Source organism: Phodopus roborovskii, unplaced genomic scaffold (assembly GCF_943737965.1).
Source record: "Phodopus roborovskii unplaced genomic scaffold, PHOROB, whole genome shotgun sequence".
Taxonomy (NCBI): domain Eukaryota; kingdom Metazoa; phylum Chordata; class Mammalia; order Rodentia; family Cricetidae; genus Phodopus; species Phodopus roborovskii.
In genome coordinates, this window is record NW_026126407.1 from 6294489 (window position 1) to 6308922 (window position 14434).

General features: G+C 45.3%; 1 protein-coding gene across 1 annotated transcript in view; it reads left to right on the forward strand.

The window, feature by feature from the left end:
* Positions 1–3040: 3040 nt before the first annotated feature.
* Nxn (nucleoredoxin) overlaps positions 3041–14434 on the forward strand; it is a 138925-nt gene continuing 127531 nt past the window's right edge. The window contains exon 1 of the mRNA XM_051179966.1: positions 3041–3502. Coding sequence (XP_051035923.1) covers positions 3143–3502 — 360 coding nt within the window. The 5' untranslated portion in view covers positions 3041–3142. The remainder of the gene's footprint in view (positions 3503–14434) is intronic.

Sequence of the window (14434 nt, forward strand, 5' to 3'; positions counted from 1 at the left end):
GTCATGGTGTTTTGTCACAGTGATAGAAATCCTAACTAAGATACATGGCAAGCACCTTTACCTGCCCAGGCATCTTGCCAGCCCTGATTTATGAATCTTTTTTTGTAGTTAGTACTAGGCAACTGAACTCTAGCATGCTATGCAGCTACTCTAGCACTAAGCTACCCCTTCATGAGACCTTGAAAATTTATGAATCTTAAAGGTGGCAAACTCATATTTGTCCTGTTGTATTTTGAATATTATCATATGACTCAGACTGTAATTTTTCAAAAGAAACTAGTATGCATCCCTTACAAAATCAGGCATGTTGTGGTTCTTTAATACACAATTTAAAACTTGCATGATATAATTAGTTGAGTCCTGACTGGGATAACTTCCTTTAGTGTGTCTCTTATACCCCATACAGAAGACAGTGACTCTTTCCCCCAGGACAAAGGACATTGGCTAATTCTTTACAGGAATTCAAGTGAGTATCATTGAGCTTTTCGTAACAAACACCCTCTGGATTATGAGTTTGGAGTAATTTCCATTGCAAACCCCCTCCTTCCACACCCCTTTGAAAGGCAGCTGCAAGCTTTGGCTTCTCACCAAGGCATGCTGCACCAACAATTCTCCAAATCGTATTTATATTTCACGTGCAGCATGTTCGAACTCTCACTTCCCCAGGTGCCAGATGCTGGCTTGGACATACTCCAGTGGAAACTGCTTTCCTGTACAATAATGAAAGGAAAATGCTCAGCAAATCACTTCTTCATATCACCCTTGCACCTAGTTTACCCACACTGGCACTCAACAATGATGTCACTATTTCCCTCAATCCCCAATTCCCCAGACTCCCTCTTCACTTATTTCTACTCCTGATACTCTGTTCTTTGGCTTGCATAAGACACAAATGCTGAGCTGGATGGTAGTGGTACACACCTTTAGTTCCAGCACTCAGGAGGCAGAGGCAGGCAGATCTCTGTGAGTTCAAGGCCAGCCTAACCTGGTCTACAGAGTGGGTTCCAGAACAGCTAGGGCTACACAGAGAAACTTCTGTCTCAAAATAAATACATAAATAAATGCTAAAAGACTTTTCACATTTTGTTTTTTAAAACAGGCTATCACTATGTATTCCTGGCTGGCCTGGAATTGTTACATAGACCAGGCTGGTCTCAGGCTCACAGAGATCTGCCTGCCTCTGCTTCTGTCTCCTGAGTGCTGGGATTAAATGTATGTGCCACCATGCCTGGCTTCCTTTCATATCTTTAGAATTTGTCGGATGATGTCTGAGTACAGATGTCTGTTTGTCAAACATGCTTCCAAACATGTGAAACCAAACACCTGCTCAGGAGCATTTCAAATGTGACTCAGGTGGGAAAAGAAAATATTTTAAACCACAGGATTTATTTTGAAACAGAACCATCCTCTGCAGCCCAGGCTAACTTGGAATTTAAGATTCTCCTGCTTTCAACCTCCAGAAGGCTGGAATGACAGGAATGTACTGTTAACATCCATCCATTTAAGGCTTTAGAAACAGGATTCTAGGGATGCTGGAGAGCTGGCTCAGAGGTTAAGAGGGCTAGAGAATTCATGTTTGGATCTCTACATTTACACTGGGTGGTTCACAATGCCCTATACTATGACACACACATGTACACATGAAATTTATTTATTTAGCGGTTTTGAGACAGGGTGGCACTATGTATCCCTGGTTATTGTAGACCAGGTTAGCCTCAAACAGGTGCTGGGATTAAAGGCAGGAGCAGACACTATTTCTGGCACCAATATGTAGAGATTGTCAGGCCACTCTGCCTTTGCCTTAATGACTTTCACTGGTTTGTGTGAAGACATTTTATGGAGCTGACACACAATTCTTCCTGCCACCTTAAACACATCGAGGACCTTGGGGGTATTTGTGTCAGAGGTTGAGGTTAAATGTTCTCCTATCATGCACTTGTGTGTGTGTGTGTGTGTGTGTTGTAGTGGAGGAAACCTGTGTAATTATTCTTCTGTGTTCAGCTAGTTATCTTGCACCTTATGTGCTGTGCTGGTAGTTTTTCTGTTTCATTCTTCCATTAGATGGCAGCAGATGCGAAAGAAATAACTTTCAAAGCCTTGGAGGATTGCCCAATGGTTAGGTTTTCTTTTTAAAATGTCACTGTTGGTAGCTGAGCTGATACACAGCAATGGTCCTTGTGTGTGTGTGTGTGTGTGTGTGTGTGTGTGTGTGTGTGTGTGTGTGTGTGTGATGGTATATACATTTGTCCTGTGTGCGGGGCAGAGGACAGGAGACTTTGCCACAAGGCCATTTGTTTAATCAAGGTTCTTCCTAAGCATTGGAAAGCATCTTTAAACATGGGGGGGAAAATCCTTAGAATTTTCTCAACCACCAGCAGACCTGAGATAAGTTACAGAGCCCAGTCAGGAGAGCAGCCAGCACTGATTTGGAGACGCTGCTCCATCTGTTGCATACATTTACAGAAATGGAAGAGAGCCATTTCCCATCGGGGAATGGTTCCAGCGACCTGTGGACTGAAATCCCACAGTGACTTTCAATCAGCACACAAGTATTTATGAATTCTCTCTCTTGTGCCTGGCACATGGAACAGAGAGGTGGCGCCCACCAGTCTACTTATAGTAGCAAGCACAAAACACACGACTGTTGAAAAAGACCTGTCCTGATACAGTGACATTGGACAAAGAAGACGTTAAATCCTACAAGTTTTATACGAGGTCTTTGGGGTTTGAGATGGCTTAAGGAATAGTATAGGGAAGGGAGTAAGAAAGTCTGGAAGAGAGCAAGGACCGGTGCAGAACTCCTTAGGCAGTCTCCGAAAGCGCCAGTTCGGGGGACCCTTCTCCTGCCTTAGGTCTGGGCATTCTGGTCCTGGTGTAGAACTCGGGTCAGGTTTCTTACTTCGGCCACGTACAGGAGGCCCGCGCCAAGGCGCCAGCTGCTGAGGGCCTGCCTGCACAGCGCGGGCCAGCCACGGAGGGGCGTGGTTACGGAGGGGCGTGGCCGGGCGGCCCTGTGGGCGGTGCTCTCCTCTTAGCCGCCGCCGCCGCCGCTTCTGCCTCCGCCCGCCGCGCGGACCAGCGAGCCGGGTAGCAGCCGTGAGCCCGCCCGCCCGCCCGCGTGCCGGGGCTGCGGTGGGCCAGGATGTCGGTCTTCCTGGAGGAGCTGCTGGGCGACAAGCTGGTGACGGGCGGCGGCGAGGAGGTGGACGTGCACTCGCTGGGAGCCCGCGGCATCGCGCTGCTAGGGCTCTACTTCGGGTGCAGCCTGAGCGCCCCCTGCGCGCAGCTCAGCACCAGCCTGGCCGCCTTCTACAGCCGCCTGCGAGGGGACACGGCCGCCGGGCCGGGGGCCGGGGCGGGGGCGGGCGCGGCCGCTGAGCCAGAGCCCCCGCACCGCCTGGAAATCGTCTTCGTGTCCTCGGACCAGGACCAGCGGCAGTGGCAGGACTTCGTGCGGGACATGCCATGGCTGGCGCTGCCCTACAAGGAGAAGCACCGGAAGGTGAGTAGCGCGGGCCCGGCGGCGCCCCCGGCCTGCAGGCGCGTACCACGCTCCGGGAGCCAGCTGCTCGCCGCCCCCCACTCGCTGTCCTCAGGCCTGCCTTCTCTGTCTTGGCTGGCTCCCCCGCCTTGCCCCATCCAGGACCCCGCGGGTTAGGGCGCTCGCGGCAACTCCTAGGTGCCAGTGCCTGATTGCGCCCACGCTAGGAAGTTTGACACCCCTCGGATCTACGCATTGGGAATCGTGTATGGGTGGCGTTGCTCTGCCCTTCCCACTCCCTGACCACCACCACCCTCCTCCAGCCACTTGACTTCCCGCAGATACCTGTATTGTGTGGGGGAGGGCACTAGCCCCTTCCCATAATGCCCACACCAGGAAGTTTCCTTTCTTTCCTAGAGAAATCTTGCCTTCCTAGGGCCCCCTCCCCAATGGCCAGGGACCTGGAGGCTGCTGCTGACGGCGTCTTCATGAGAGAGAGGAGCTCAATCCTTTTCCCCTTTCTTCCCTTGCCCCCCCCGCCCCGCCCCCTGGGCTGAGTTAGTGGCCACCGGGGAGCTTTTCATTGTCTGGCTGTCCAGCGATCTTCCCAGGCCCAGAACAGTCCCGTCCTTGTAGATGCCATAGTTTCGTGGTGAGCCGTTTGCTGTCTTGGAGTACTTCGAATTAGATGCAGATATGATCCCATCGGTACAAATGAATGACAAGACAGCAAATGGCCCACCAATTTGCTGATGAAATTAGTTTGGGTTTCAGAGTGTATCTGTTGGGTGAAGACGTTTGTTTCAATAAAACAAATTCAAGACGTTTTGCAATGAGTGGTAACAAGAAAAGTTTTGGTGTGCCCTTGCTTAATTCGCGTGGCTAATGCAATGTGTGAATCCGGCCCTTTCGTTTTCCGAAGAGCATCTCAGTTTATGGGGCGCACAGGAGAAAGGCTACTCCGGGGGCATTTAGGTTCCTCCAGGGAGAGTGGTAACACATGCCACGTGTTCCTTTTATGTGTACAGAAACATGTTGAGACGAATGATTTAGATTTAGTGAGAGCAAAAGGCTTATAATTTGACCTCAATATGTCCTGAGTAAATCATTCATCCCAAAGCAGTGTAAGACACAGATGTGAGATTTAAAGTTTGAAATATAGCTTAAGAAATACAGTTGCTAAGTTTAACATTGGGAAAACATCAGCCCACTAACCACACAGAAGCAAGACCTTGCATCCTAACTACTTTTTCAAGTTATTTGATTTAGATGCCTGCTAGGATATGAATATGCATGGCAAGTACTTTTTGCTTAAAAATATGGGAATTCTTTGTTTTCTTTTTGGTGGTTGCTTTGATTACCCTTTTGGGAAGAAATAATGTTCAGAAAGTCATTTATTGAAAAAAATACTTTCATTGTCATGACATGTTTCTGTTGTAGACGAAAATCTGTTTAAAATAATGTCCTTATTGGGCAATACAAATGATTTCTAGCTTTTAAAAATATACAGTGAATGGCAGAATGTTTCAGATTTACAGGCTATTGTAGTTTTTACAGACAGGGAAATAAAACTGCTGGGAAATAAAAAATAGGGGCAGACTGAGATGTTTGGAAATGCCTCTCACTTCTACCCCCCCCCAACTCTCATAGAGGTATATTTGATATGACAGAGGCTTACTCTATGCTGGCTTACCCCTTTGCATGAAAGGAAGTGTTCTATAGCTCTTGCCTGGCCTGGCTGGTCCCACTCAGATGAACATCTGGATGGTATAGGCCAGCAGGCTTTTATTTAAAAATACAGTTCAGAATGCCGGATGTGCCTAAATCATTAGCCAGCATCTGAAACATTAAGTTTGATTTTATTTATTTATGCATGTATTCATTCATTCATTCATTTTTGTTTGATACTAGGCATGGGATCCTTGTATATACTAAGTAAGCATGCCTTCCTCCACTTTCCCTCACACCCCCAGCTTCCCAAATTCATCTTTTGTATCATTTTACCAAATCACACTCTATAGTTCATCTTGTTTCTTTAGGGGCTAGTTTTGGAAACCCTCCTGTGGTGGAGAGTAGGTGACTCAGTGTCTGAGTGTTGTGGTGTCTTGTCAGGTAAAAAAGCCTTCCCTCACTCCTTGGGTTTCTTGTAGAAAGATATACTTGGAAATCGGAAGAGATATGTACTCACTGTGGAAGGGCGGTTTCCACCTTGAAACCAAAGAGGTCTAAAACACATTGCTCTTCTGTAACTGAGTTTTTGTCTTCTGCAGTTTGAAATCGGGGTGCACAGAAATCAGTGAGTTCACAATTTCACCCTAAGTGGAAAGTGCTCAGGATACTTGTAGGTGAACACTTCAGTTTTGTTGATGGATCTGGCCAGGCTGTCTCCTCGACTATAGAAATGCTTTAAAGAAGTTTTGTTTTACACTGAAGGGAAACCCAAGTTCCAGATTACATTTTTTAAAAAGTTCTCATTAACATTTGGTCTTTAAAACCATTTGTGTGTTTCTTCCCGTTGGGATAACAAAGGATATGGTTCTAATTAGTTATTGGCTGGCATTTCTCTACAGAAAATTGAAAAATTATGGTGGGGAATGAAAATGCTGTATGGTATTTCTCTTTTTCTTCTTTTATTAATTTCCCCTTTATATAGTAAGGAAGTCTGGGAATGGCCATATATGTCCAGCTTGCATTTAGCCTAGCTCCCTCATCTCCATTGGAGCTGTGAGAACACCTGAGGTCAAAGGGATCACTATCTTTCTTCCTCCCTCCTCTGTCTTTATGGAAAAGTGCCTTCCCTGTTTCTGTTTGATTTAGTGGTAGGTCTAAGGTAATAGAAGCTTTTCTTCTTCCTTCCAGAACGTATGTATTATTCTATAGCTGTATAGAAATTGTAATTAGATGATAATCAAACTTTGAGTGCATTTATGGGCGTGGCTGTGTCAGGAAGCCTGTAACCCTGAAGTTAAGGCGGTTGGGCTTGTTTTAGTAAGTAAGCTAGTGGACTTTTTTCAGATTTCTGAAGAGCAATGTGATGAACGGTTGGAAATTGGTGATGATTTAGAGTTTCGGATTCAAGTTGTCTCTTTAGATGAAGAAAAGTTAATTGTTGAAACTGGAGGATCTGGCTCTAGGATCAACTTAGCCGTGTCATGAGTGAACACCAGTTTTGGTTTTGAAACCACAGGCCCTGCTTTGCCTGGACTGGGCGCTCTGACATCAGGGGAGCAAACCACAGGGGGCTTTGATTTGGTGTGCACATTTTCTGAGTGACAGAAAGGGGTGGAGGAAGTCGGGATGGGAAATCAGCAGAGGTGGATGGCTGTGGCTCAGCCTCCTGCATACTTGCTTTGGATGGAGTCAGGGAGTCACCCTGCAGACATACAGCCCTACTCGGGCTGTTCTGGATGCTTCTTTAGTGCAGTCTAAGTCAGAGCCATGGCCTGGGCTTCTGTTGAATTCCTTGGGCACTTTGAATGTGACAGGATCTGGTGCCAACCCAGTCTTCAAGCTCCATGTCCCCTGGTCTTTGTCCTCTGGCCTTCCTCTTATGCCTTGTGGTGAGAGAACACTGACATACACTTCTGGCTTTGCCTCTTACTCCCTTCCAAGACAGTGAAAGATGCCAAGAAAGACACGGCTTGGAATGTTAGAGGCTTTTGCCTTGTTCCTAAAGAGCCTCAAACCAGCCAGGACAGGCTCTCTTTGGGGACTGTGTTTCCATTTGAATCAGTCTAATAACAGACAAACAGTCCAATTAAAGCAATCAGAACCATATTCTTGGAGAGGCTTTCCCCATCATTTATTATTTATAATGTGTGTTTTAATCTTATCTTCTCCATGAAGTGGAACAGTTAGTGGCTAAAAATGAAACTTCTTTTGTGTTTCTGCCTGGGTTCAGGTCCCGGGTCTGGTATTTGTGCAGGATGCTGCATCTCCATGCCATAGGATCGTATTGGTAAAGTGGGGATAATAGCACCTGCCTTATAGGATTGTTGCAGAATCTGTGTGATAATACCTGTGCCTGACATAATGGTACATGCTCAATAAATGCTGCTATCATTTATTAACAAATATTACAATATTGAGAAATCAATTATGCAGCTTGACTCTTTGGACTGTGTCACAGCACACAGAATTGCAAACCTGTTGATAGATCTTTCTTTTTCCTCCCTGGCTTCCTTTTTGTGAGACAGGGTTTCTCTGTGTAGCCCGGACTGGCCTGGAATTTGCTCTGTAGACCAAGGTGGCCTCAGGAGTGCTGGGATTAAAGGTGTGGGCTACCAGGGCCCAGCCTTTCCTTTCTTCCTTTCTTAGGGTCTTAGTGCAGCCCAGGTGGGTCTTGAACTCACTGTGTAGTTGACTATGCCTTTGAGCCTCTCATCCTCCTGTCTTGACCTTCCTAGTGTTGGGATCACAGGCCTGCCCCACTAGGTTTATGTGATGCTAGACATGGAGCTTGAGGCTTAGTGCACTTAAGGCCAGCACTCTACTAACTGCTCTACCATCTCTTCTGATGTAGTTTTTTGTTTGTTTTGTGTTTTGAGACAGGGTTTCTCTGTAGCTTTGGAACCTGTCCTAGAATTCTCTCTGTAGACCAGCCTGGCCTCAAACTCACAGATCTGCCTGCCTCTGCTTCCCCAGTGCTGGGTTTAAAGGTGTACAAAAGGATTGCCCTGTAAATGGTAACAACTGAGGAGCAAGATTCGAAAGAATGAAACTACAAAAGCAAATAAATGTCAGATAACACTTGTGGAAGATTACTGAGGGTCACTGATCTCCCTTTTTATAGTTGTCAGCAACTGTGGTTGAGCCCTGATCCTGCAGCCTAAGCGTGGTAAAGGCTATCAACTCAGAGATGACCAGATACTACTCTGGAAGGCAGCATGAATGTTGTCATTGTTTTGTGACTTGCCAAAGCTGTTAAGCACCTCTTTGGCTGACTCTAGCCACCCAGTCTAGGCAGTGCAGGGATGCTCTTTCACGTGGAAAATGGACAGTGTACCTCTGAGCTGTGGAAGCGTACCCCTGGTTTCTCTCCAACCCTTTTGGTAGGAGGCTCATTTTAATATGTGTACAAATTGGTAGAAGGATGCTCTCTCTGTGTTGTTTTATAGCTGGGGTAGGGGTTGAGAAGGTCCCTCAGGCATCTTTTTTTTTCTAATAGGGCTTGAGGGTTCTGAACTAGGTGTAGCTCCTGGCCACATCACTTCATTTGGGGGAGAGTGTAGACTTGGCCTAGGCTGTGTTTTTCTTTCTTCACAGACTGAATTCCCAGTGGTACCCCATTTTAACTTTGTGCTTAACTTTGTGCATTTCATTAATTTGCCGTTATGCTTATTCAAGGCCCTCAGGGAAAAGAGTTCTGAACTTGGAGCCTGTGCGTTTTCAAGTTCTTATGGGCTCTTGTTTTATAGTTTGTCTTGATTCTCAAAGTTACCTAGATTTTGAGTCTGCAGAGCCACCTTTCATTATTCCACAAGTCACACACTCTGAAGGCTCAGGCTCTAGCTAGTTTTAACTGGTAACTCTGACCCCCATTTGTCCATTCGTGTGGTCAGTGGGTCTTACGTTCCCATTTCCTCCTATGGACCATTGCCTACCAGCTGTCTTGTCTGGGGCTCTCTGCTTCTAAACTTCAGCCCTCAAATCATTTTCCAGATCAGAACATGGTCTATGCGGCATCCTTTTGAATAAATAAATTTCCAGTCATTCGTACACTGGTACATTGTCCTGCCTCACACAATACATACTGGCTGCTGTACTGTTTAAGCAGATGAGACCATGGACCACCGACTTGTATGCCCATGTTTGCTGATGTTTCACAAGCATTTCTAAACATCTTCTCACCATGTCTGTACTTTTTCTTTTTGCGGACCAGTGGAAAACAACACTCAGTTAAGCAAATGATCCTCTGCCACCATCTTGAGCAGGATTCCTTTATGTCATTCCAGAATTGAATGACAAGTTCAGAACTACAGTTCTGGGCTGGAACTGAGTAACATTCATGAAGCTCTGGGCTCAACCCTTAGGATCCCTATAATCCCCAAAAAGAGAAACAGCTTCACAACTCCTAATCATCCTCCTGATGAAGAATCCTTTGGCTCTTCAACGCTTTTGCAATCAAGTCAAAAGTCCGGCTGCTCATCTCTCACCTTTGGTGCCATAGGACTCTATCACTTGTATTTCTGGGCTATGCCATGTCTTTCTCCGATCTGCCTGGGTTTGGAGTTTCCTGGTGTCCTTCTTTTAGAAGCTCTCCTATTTCTATCAATTTGTTTTAATTAAAAAGTATCTTTTAGTGTGCTTTGTGGCATGTGGAAGACATCCTGTGCCAGTTGGCTCTTGGCTTTCACTATGTGGGCCCTGGGGATGGAGCTCAGGTCATCCGGCTGATGACACACACACATCTGTGAGTGTAGTGTGGTGTTCTGATCACTGTTCCCTCGAGGTAGACTGTTCTGGAACTCACTGTGTAGGCCAGGATAGCTTCTAACTCACAGAGATCCACTTGCCTCTGCCCCCTGAGTGCTGGGATTAAAGGATTGTGTGTTTTTGCTATTACACAGCTTAATTTTTAGTATTTGATGTTAACAATTTGGCCTAAACTGAACAAAGTTAATTGTATATACTCTGTACAGTTTGTAGTGTTTGTTTGTTTGTTTTTAGAATATTGAGCTTTTTTTCTTTCTCTTTTTTAAGGAAAGGCTGGCCTTGAACTCTGGATTCTGCTGCTTCTGCCTCCTGGTTGCTGGAATTCCCATCTTATTCTTGTTTTATGTTTTTGAAACAAGGTCCTATTGTGTAGCCTCAGCTGGCCTAGAATGTACTGTGTAGACCAGGCTGGCCTTGACCTCATAAAGATCAGCCTGCCTCTGTTTCCTGCCTCCTGTGTGCAGGGATTAAAGGTGGTTTGCCACTCTATGTAGCCTTTCCCCAATTTTAATTTTAATTTTATTTATTTATTTATTTATTTATTTATTTGGTTTTTCGGGACAAGGTTTCTCTGTGTAGCTTTGAAATCTGTCCTGGAACTCTCTCTGCAGACCAGGCTGGCCTCAAACTCACAGAGATCCGCCTGCCTCTGCCTCCCAAGTGCTGGGACTAAAGGCCTACACCATCACTGCTAATTTTGATTTTTTTTTTTTAATGTATGTGTATGTTTGTGCACTATGTGACTGTGTGGATGCAAGAGCCCTTAGAGATCAGAAGAGCATTAGATCCCCTGGAACTGGAGTTACAGACAGTCGTGAGCTGCCCCATGGTTGCTGGGAATTGGACCAGGTTTTCTGCAAGTAAGCGCTCCTGTAACTGTTGAGCCATCTCTCCAGCCCTTTTGTTTGTTTGAGTCTTAATGAACTTTAAAGCATGTGTGTGTGTGTGTGTGTGTGAGAGAGAGAGAGAGAGAGAGTGTGTGTGTGAGTGTGTGTGTATGTGAAGAGAGAGAGAGACTGAGTAAGTGTGTGTGTCTATGTGTGTGATTGTGTGTGTATGTCTGTTACTAAAGATCAGACCTAGGGCTTTGCTTATGCTAAGCAAACACTAACACTGAGCTGTTCCCCCACCCCTTAATAAGGATTTCAAAAAGTCTTTGATGAGCAAATAGATGTCCCTGCTGGGGACAGTCAGTAGCTTCTTGTGTTGTTGCATTGGCCATAATTCTGTGTTCAAAAATAGGAAAAGGCATGACTCTCCTTTTTTGAAATGTTGACTTAGTGCACTAAAATAGTCTCATAGGCAGACCTGTCATTTGATGCTTTTATATTTCATAAATGTGTTGCATTTCTCAAACTGCATGTCCAGTCCTCTGCTAGCTACTAGTAATCAGTGTGGTGAATATTTCAGTTTAAACATTTCTAAGTAAGTTAAGAGTAGAATTGAAGTAAAGAGAACCAGTGATGAGATCCGGGCTCATGGTGTTGGGTGAAAGTTTGGCTGGTCTCTCTTAAGTTTGAGTCTTTCCTTTGTGTTCCTGAAAATGTATCTTGCAAAACATGTACATCAGATGTGCTTCGTGGCACAGGAGGAGGCGGGCTGGTGACTTCGATGTGAGTTCACTCTGAGTGTGCATGGAACTCTCTGAGATGAGTCAGACGCAGTTTAACTACTTAACACATTTGCTATCAGTTGGCAAGGCAGGGGAGCCCAGATGTCTTTGCTGCTGCTGCTGCTGCTGCTGCCCTTTCTGTGGTGGTGATTTCTAAGCCCCCCCTTTCCTCCCCCTCTCTTTTTAATGATTTGGCTTTTTTTAGTTCAGCCAGTGAAGTGCCCCCAGCTCCCCTTCATCCTATGCAAAGCCTGCGGGGTGGCTTTAGTGCTTTTGTTCAGTGACAAAATTGAACTTCAGGTATCCTGTGGAGATCTAGGACTAAATCAGTCCTCCCCTTTATGAGGCTCTCAGTAACGGCTGTTCCAACTTCCAGGGAAATCTCAAACATGTGCTCTCCGCTTTATGACAAGGGAGAAGTATAGTAATTGCACGCTGCCCTACACGGTTCTTCTGGAGGGAAGCCCTGCGATGGAGACGTTTGTACTAGGGCATCTGTGATTACAAGTGAAATGTAAATATTCTGTTGCTCACTGGCCATAACGCTCAGACCAGAGAGACAGTGTGTTTTTTCTTCTTTGTAAGAGCTACAAATGAGAAAAACCCTTTTTCAGAAACAGTTTAAACTTCGCATTCAGCTCTCCCTTCCGTTGACTCTGTCACCCAAACCCCCTACTTCCCACAGGGCTATGTCTGTAAAGATGTCAGTTACAGATAAGTCCAAGCAACATTACCACACTCAGGGCGCTTTCATCTTGGATGTTGGTGAAGCGTCACAAAACGGGGTGGTGAGGGCTGCTGGGCCGTGGGAACGGTCTTTGCTTTCCTTGCAGAAGTTTCTCCAGGTACACCCTACTCTACAGTTTTTATTTGTCTTTTTGGGTTGGCACCCCTGGGATAAAAATCTGAATGATCTAGTCTGCTTACAGTCCTGGAGATACTGCTTTTTTTCCCTTTAGACATGATCAGGTCAGGAGAGTTTTCATTTGATCTTGGTGGCTCTAAGCATAGCTGCCTCATCTGTTACTCATTTCTTAGGGTTTGATGTGAAATCTAAAGATTGGGCTGAACAACTCACAATAGGGAAAAAAAAAATCACAGCATGACCCAGGCAGCCCTGAAGGGGCGTGGATGTGGTTATGAGTGTGAGCTTTTCAGCGCCAGGCATTACTTGCCTGTAACTTTTAAGATCATTTATACCCATGGGCTTTCAGAAATACCCCATCATTATAAGTGAGTATTTAAAGTATAGTCCTTAGCAAGTGAGGAAAGAATATAGACTTAGAATCCAGGTTTCCTTCAACCTTTGACTCTTGAGTTAAAAAAACAAACAAACCTGCCCTATATATTTATTTGAAAAGGAGATTTACTTAATCTTTATTCATGTATATGTGTGTCTGTGAGTATATGCTTCGTGAGTGCAGTGGCCCTTAGAGGCCAGAAGAGGACATTGAGTCCTTTGGAGCTAGAGTGCAGGCAGTTCTGAGCTGCCCAGTGATCTGGGGACCAAACTCCAGTCTTCTGGAAGGGCCTCAGTGTTCTTAACTGCTGAGCCATCTGTCTAATACTCCATGTCCCTATTTTGAATGTGACAATATTTCCTGACCATGTCTCTGATAATTCAATCAAATACTTAGTTCTATTGAATGGGTCTTGTTTTTTTCTTTCACACTGGGACTAGAAGAAAGTCTTGCTATTTATTTGTAAACTTTTGTCATAGCAATCTTTACACGGGGCTAGAGAGATGGCGAAGGCTCACCTCAGAAGCACGGGGACTGGACCCTTAGTAGACATGTGAATCTGGGCTGGTGGTCTTTGCCTGTAATCTCTATGCTGGGAAGGTAGACAAGAGGGTCCTGGGGGGGTTAGCAGTTAGCCAGTTAGCAGAATTTGCAATTTCCAGATTCAGTGAGGGATTCTGTCTCAAAAAATAAGGTGTTGGATAGTTAAGGAAGATACCCAGTGTTGACCTCTGGCCTCTACTTGGATGTGTGTACACACACAAGAATACACACACAAAGCAGAACAGTGAACTGCCATGTCAAAACAAAAAGTTGTGCAAGTTTTCATTGTGTATATTCACTGTATGTGGTATTTATTGTGCTACATAAGGAGGTTTCCATGCATTCATCATATCCCCCCCACCTGCCTTCCTTTCCCCCTCCTGTTAGTGCCCATTGCTCCCCTATCCTGTTTTACTGCTATGTTCATGTCCTGTATACACAAGTGATTTTATGTATCTCTGTAAAATCTAGGAAGCACAAATGAGAGAAAACATTCCATACTTGTTTTTCTGAGACAGGCTTAATTCGTGTAATATGATTATCTCCAGTTGCATCCACTTTCCTACAAACTGCATTTTTCCTTATGGCTGAAAAAAAAAAAAGTTCATTGTATATATAAACCACATTTTCTACATCCAGCCCTCTTTGGCAGACATCTGGGCTCCGTAACTTAGCCACACTAAGTGTTTAGTGCCGCAGTAAACATGGATGTGCAAGTGTCTCCGTGCTGTGTTGCCCGGAGACCTCCAGGGAAATGCACTTACTGACTCTTTAAAGACATAGCTACAGTAGCTTTTTAAAGACAGGGTTTCTCTGTGAAACAGTCCTGGCTGTCCTGGAACTCACTCCATAGGCCAGATTGGCCCTGAACTCACAGAGATTCATCTGCCTCTGCCTCCCAAGTGCTGGGATCAAGGGCGTGCGCCACCACCACCCAGCTATAGTATCATTTCTTATAATTTGTCCCTCCACAGTCAGCTTGGTTGGTTCCAGGTAAGGTCCACAACTGCTATTTTACAGTACAACCTGTAGTTGTACTCCCCATCTTCATGCACTTTCTTTGTGCTTCTCTTCCGCTTTCTCTGGCTCTGCATCCTTGCCACACTCCTGAGCTTTTCAACG